This window comes from Octopus bimaculoides, chromosome 8, assembly GCF_001194135.2.
Source record: "Octopus bimaculoides isolate UCB-OBI-ISO-001 chromosome 8, ASM119413v2, whole genome shotgun sequence".
NCBI classification, from domain to species: Eukaryota; Metazoa; Mollusca; class Cephalopoda; order Octopoda; family Octopodidae; genus Octopus; species Octopus bimaculoides.
In genome coordinates, this window is record NC_068988.1 from 67053190 (window position 1) to 67060226 (window position 7037).

Below are 7037 nucleotides of genomic sequence, written 5' to 3' on the forward strand. Positions count from 1 at the left end.
TATATATATATATATATATGTATGTATGTATGTACGTATGCATGTACGTATGTATGTATGTATGTATGTATGTATGTATGTATGTATGTATGTATGTGTGTATGTGTTTGAGTCTGCCCGTGTGTCTACATCAATATAGTTATTCATAATCTAAAGCACTTACCCTCTTAATGTCCATTTTCAGTTGTCTGTTTATTGTGATACTAGTTTTGTTTATTCTTTTCAAAGCCACAATTGATCCCTGCAATAATAACATAAAAGTGATCAGCATTAATATAATATTCTACTTATTTTAACAAGAATATATAATATTGATAGATTTTTTTATAACACGAGATATTGAAAAAATTACACAATTGAACATGTTAAGCATTTGCCTTTACAGCAAGTAATTATAATGCATACAGGGAAATACTGTTGAATGATTTGTAGCACCACCTTGTTAGCGTAACTTTCCAGAATATTGCAGTATCGGTTATCAAACGTAGATTGATTTGATGGAATTTGAGCCCACCTACACAAGTGTGTCTCTCACTGCCTTGTTTCTCCATAACTTTCAGACAAATTGATAGTGTTTAATGAAAGTTTCTTTGTAAATCATTCAGATGGTGTAAATTACGATTATATTGGAATTTAAAGTAAAAAAAAAAAATTAAAAAAATGTAGACCTGCACACATACATACTGAAACACACTATATATATATATATCAAGAATCTCTTATCTTGAAATCGTATAGTTACACTGACATTTGTTCATATTTGGCTGATTGTCACTGATACTGAGGAAAGCCTGTATCCAGTCCTTTGACATTTTGAGAAGAGAAGCTAACTCAGTTTTAAATATAAAACTCCACCGTCTTAAGAATAGTACGGAAACATTGGATAATGTAACATTAAATATAACGTTAATTTCAAATTTGGGCAGAAGCCAGCAATTTGGGTGTGGATATGGGGGGTTAAATCGATTATATCCACCTCAGTGTTCGACTGGTACTTATTTTATCAACCTCGAAAGGATGAAAGGCAAAATCGACCCCGGTGGAATATTCCTAGATATAACATTGGTGCCTGTTAATTGGGATGGTGAGCTTGGGTTAAACAAAAAAGTCGGTCATATCCTTCTGATTCTTAGAGGTTATATAGTTATAGAACCCCTTTCCCAACAGTCCCTCTGTGTTCTTTCCAATTTTCCCGCTTTGTTCTCATGCTCACGCCGTCTGCAAACCTTCCTCCCTAAGATATTATTCCTCTGTAATTCTCAAGATTCCGTTTCTTTGGATCGAACACAAATCACGAAGTTGTGAAATAATATTTTAGTCACAAAAACATGTATGCTCAAAAAAGTACACTTGATATTAATTACCATACTGACCATCAACCGTTAAACCGACTGGGGTCGTAAGTGTTATAACTAGTGAACATTGTCCTCACGCAAACAACAGCATTAACAACTTTTCCGAGTTGTAAGCTTTTCCAGCGAACATTATTCACAATAAATCGTCATGATTTATATTACAGACACACTAATTTTATTTCTGAAGCAGCTCATTCAATTCATTTGCAGTATATAGAAAACAGTGATTAACACAACTTCTATATGAGAACTCTAGGGTATTTTATTAATTTAACACAATTTAATATTAAATTCATATAATACAGCAAGTAATAAAACACAATAATGTTGTAACACCTTTTTTTGTTTATTCATGTGAAACTCAACATTTGTAATCGGCAATAAAATAATGGTCCTTGTATTGGAACGGAACGAAACATTCATAGACATTTCGTTTACAACCTCACTGAAAATGATCCTAAGAGTATAAGACTGGAGTTATTTAATTCTGTGAATAATTAGAAATTTGTTAGAGGAAATGAATAATCATTATAGAAAAATGAATTGTCTGATATTAAAACATTTTGAATTAAATTAAATTTCAGAGGGGAAAAAAAATCTTTATTGCTATTGCATTATTTTTTTCAGAATTTAGAAAGTTTTACCAGAGGCTATTGTTGCTCAAAAATAAAGTATAAGTAAATGGATCTTCATCGGTTTCAAAGATGAGTTTTCCCAATCTTCTACCAATTGAAGTATCAACTCACTGAGTAAGCGTGTAAGTCACTTTATACGTTTAACATAATGCTCAGGTTAAATCAACTCGAAATATTGCGTAACAAGGCTGTAACAGTTATGATCCATTCGACAGGTTTACAACTTTTAGTCAGTCGGCTTGGGTCCACCCGAAGCTATAGAAAAGTGCACGGGATGCTTTGTAGTGAAGTCGAAACCTGGATATGACGATTGTGAATCGAAATTCTTAACCACTGGGCCAAAGCTATATCAATCTTTCCTAACTGCGTTCTTTTTTTCCCTCTCGCCCTCACTCCGTCTCTATCATACAAAAACACATATACCTATAGACTTACACACAGACTCAAACACACGTTTTTCATTTTGGATTGCAATTATTTGACAATCATACCACAAACTTCATACGCATTTGTGAAGTGTTCCTTTAATAAACCTCTTAGCTAAGGCGGCGAGCTGGGAGAAACGTTAGCACGCTAAATGCTTAGCGGTATTTCGTCTTTCTTCACGTTGTAAGTTCAAATTCCGCCGAAGTCGACTTTGCCTTTCATCCTTTCGGGGTTGATAAATTAAGTACCAGTAGCGTACTGGGGTCGATCTAATCGACTGCCCCCCCCACCCACTCTCCAAACATTTCAGGCCTTGTGACGAGTAAAAAAACGAATAAACCTCTTAGCTATCACTTGAAGGTCAGATATATTAATCAATTTCCATGCGAGTGCGCGTAGTACAGCTAATTTACAATCATTGTTTACGAATCATTGTTTACGATTTATTATGTGGTAAAAATAATGGAATCAATGAATTTGGTTCTGGTGCCATACGGGTGGACCCTAGCAGAAAGATCATTTACTTTGTATTTAGTTAGTTAGTAAATTAAGACATCTCAGTCTCAGCACATATTTAGTTGGTGTAATCAGATTGGTGAGGGTCAAATTTGCTGTCTGACACTTTGTTAGATCTGGTTTTGACTTTACCCAAATGACCAAGAATAGAATGATATATAATCATAATTATGTCTACAAGGTCTACCGACCTGAAAGAAATAGCACCTCTACTTCTATATATAGTCTAATGAAATCAAACTATCCTCTAAAAATAAAAATATGATAATAAAATGTACACTTGATAATATGGTCAGAAGTCAAGAGAAGATGACCATCACAACCGTAAGAGGTTTATTGCAAACCTATCAGGGGTTCACTTGAGGGGAAGCAACAACAGCAACAGAAACAGTTGCAAGTAACTCCTTAACAACCAAAGCCAATGTACAAGATATTTTACTCCATCGTTACCAACATTGCTAATGATTGTACCTTGCTGTAATTAATATGACTGCTGTATAATGAACGAAAACATCATTACGTCCAGATGCTTGGACCAAGTCTTATAATGAATCTAGATTCAGCATCAATAAATTACCTTATCGTGACCCTCTGCATTTGTTGTTTAGGTCTGGATCAGTTCTGATCAGAAGCGTTGGACATAAGAGATCTTCGTGGCGGCCCCATCCTAAGTTCAGACATAATATGTTACTTAAACCTGCCCCATCCCTATGTAGTTTCATTTTAAGTTAGCATGGTGTAAATTGAGGGAGATTCGACTGCTATTTCTAATAGAGTGACAATATAGAAGTTCATTTGTGGTATTATTCTTTTTCGTGTTCTTGTGATTAAAGGAAAATTACGATCACTATTAAGGGGAGTTTTGTTTCAGGATCAAACAGCTAACCTGTTATCATATAATAGCCATGTGTAGTATTGGTAGCAGTTTGTCAAGTAAATTTAATCTTTTCTATCATAAGAGATCATGTATCCTTTCTCTCTAAACCCTGTAGAGGTTTTTCAGTAATTGTAATCTCGGGAACACATTTGTATATTGATGTCACATCTTAGAGGCACACAACTAGAAGTAAACATTCTATGTTGCATATTATAGAGTCCAAAAATCCCATCAACAGTAACCTGACCCCAATTTAGATCCTATTTGTTTATGGTATCTTTACATTCTCATTTGCAAGAAAGTAATAATTTTCACAAATAGGTAGAAAATAGGAATGAAACTGGAAGTAGTTTTGTAGATGATTTTTTTCTTCCACATACAAATTTCATTCCAAACAAAATATCAGCAATAGTTGGTCTACACGAAATTGACTGTAATTTCTGGCTGAGAGGAACAAGAACGAAGAGTGTATCATGAATAAATGAAAGTGATTGGAATTATGAATCTAATTTCTATCTAACGTCAAAATGTTAGGAAAAATATACGTTTGTTGTTGATCGATGGAATATACGTTTATTATTGATGTAAAAGCTTTGAACGATCGATGATGACAGATAGAAAATAGAGTGCATATATTTGTTTAAACATCTTCACACTAAAGAGTAAAAAGTATATGAAGCATCAGGTGGTTGCAATTACGATAGGATCAACGATAATACATGTCCTCATTCAATGTGATAAATAGATCGTTGACCGACGATATGGTTCATAAAATATTCACAATGGAATTGGAGATTCGAAGGCCAATAAATCGATGAGGTATATTGATATATTAGTGAAGAAATGAGCGGCTGAATGAAAGTTGGCATTGATGAATGAGCGAATGATTATGGAAGATAACGAAAAGACAGAGAATCAATTCGAAATATGTAAATATATTTATTTCCCTCTGAAGAAATATCCACCGATGGTCAGAATATAAGAGGGAATATAATATCGGCAATTATCCGACGCCAAATACCACTTTTTATGGTAACAGAAAATACATTCCACAGAAACTAGTTTTAGTTGATGACGATTAAGCGTAAGATTGGACAAAAAGACCTCGTTAAAAACTGAGCAATCATCACAATGTATTAATTATATAATTTTATGCGCTTAATTTATAAAACGAAATGTAATCCTCGTTCATTATTGGTTTCGTAAACAGAAGTTGTTATGTTCATGGTCTTTCATAGGCCCACAGAGAATAGTGTGATGCATCCAACGTAGAGTAAATAGGAGTTGGAATATCACTATTTCCACCCTATTTATAGAGTATCATAGAAATGAAACGGTTATCGTCTTCCAGCTGATATCAGATATGGTTCTAGACATTTCTGAAATGAAACTAATAGAGTGAATATAATTATTTAGCTGCGTGGCGGCTCATGAAATTTATCGATATAGTTATCTAGATAGATGCTTGGCGAAATTGGAATATAGACGAAATGTCTGACAGTTAGCGAGATAAAGAGGATGAAATGTAAAAAAAAAGGGGGAAAATGAGTGAATATAAATCCACTGAATTTTAATATACTGACTTCGAAATATTGGAAACTGAACTGATTGATAGATTTTATTTGATAAACATACTGAATATCAAGTTAAGTAAATAGTTGGCCTACAACATTGCTATGCGCAGCTCTATCTAGTTATCTATCGATTCTCTGCCCTACCCTTTTATATATATATATATATATATATATATATATAATTTTTTTCTTGGTTCAATCACTGGACCACGATCATACTGGACCACCGTCTTGAAGTATTTTACTCGAAGGAATCGACTCTAGTACTTATCATTTTTTTAAAGCCTGATACTTATTTTAGCGGGCGCTTTTGCCGAACCTCTGTTTTACGGGGACGTAAACGAATCATCAACATAGGTTGTCAAGCGGTGGTGGAGGACAAACTCAAACATACATTACTTATCCCTTCCCATTAGGGGTGGGTGTGCGAGTAAGAAAATCTAAGAAAGGCTCAAAGGAGAAGTTCAACTCAGTGGAATTTGAACTCAGGACTTCAAGAGCAAATGCAGATAAGCAATAATTTGATGCGCTAACAGTTCTGCATACTCACTGTTTCCTGTCGTGTCTAATAATGAAGCTACTTAGGAGTTTTCAGCGTATAAGTTTAGCGATTTAGTTTCGATTCCAAGTTTAATAACTTCAATATAGAGTAAAGTTAGCATAAAATCAATCGTATGAAAACACTGTAAATGGTTTCTGCTGTTACAAGGCTACTGCTGTGTTGTAAATACTGAAATTTAATTAAAATCAGTTAAATTTTGTGATAATACAGGGCTACTATATTCCTCTTTGATAGTACATTCAGAATGTTATCCAGAATTAATCAGCTTTTCTTTTTTAGATAATCACCAATGTGTTCAATATTATAGAATTTATCCTAATCTAAAGTAATCCAGTATAGTACCTGAAGTATGAAATGACTTCCAGAGAACAAAGCTTTTCTGAAAATCTGATTTCTGTTAACTAAAATTTCTTATTATTAAAATTTTGCTATATTCGTGCTTTCAATGAAAATCCTAGTTTTGACCTATTGGTGATCAGCAGGCATCTTCATGTTCGATTGATTAATTTCATCAAGTGCGCTTCGATTTGTGGCAAGCGGAATGGACAGTACATTTAAATCGACGCGCATTGATTTTTGAGTATTTCATCGATCAAAACTGGAAGGATTAAAGTTAATGTTGGTATCATTTGAACTTAGGATGCAATGGGTCTTAATTAAAAACTGCAAGGCATTTTCTCTAAAGTTCTCATGATTCTTCCATCTTACAACTCTATATACTTACTGTACTTTGTAAATTTGCATCGGAGATGTTGATCTATAGCGTCTTTGGCTACAGCTTTTGGCAGCACATGTCATGACTGCATCCTCAAAACTCTCAGGTCTCCTAAAGAATGTTGTCGTTTTGCTGATATTTAGATCCTTCCGAAATATACTGACATACATTGGAGACATGTTATATATATATATGTATATATATAAGATAACAAATCGTATGGTTTATACTTGGTACCTTACCGGTAAAGCGAGTTCAGTTTCATAGTATTTGTACTGCATTTGTGAGGGATCGATGCCAGATAGGTCGAAACAATTTAGTGATTAATAAAACTTCTTGTATCTTCCATCTTCCATCTCTCTCATTAGCCATATATA

The 7037-nt window shown here is 33.9% G+C and overlaps 1 protein-coding gene across 1 annotated transcript in view; it reads right to left on the reverse strand.

Annotated features, from left to right (window-relative positions):
• LOC106867808 (atrial natriuretic peptide receptor 1) overlaps positions 1–7037 on the reverse strand; it is a 900438-nt gene that overhangs the window by 329057 nt on the left and 564344 nt on the right. The window contains exon 10 of the mRNA XM_052970159.1: positions 164–241. Within this exon, the coding sequence (XP_052826119.1) occupies positions 164–241 (78 nt within the window). The remainder of the gene's footprint in view (positions 1–163; positions 242–7037) is intronic.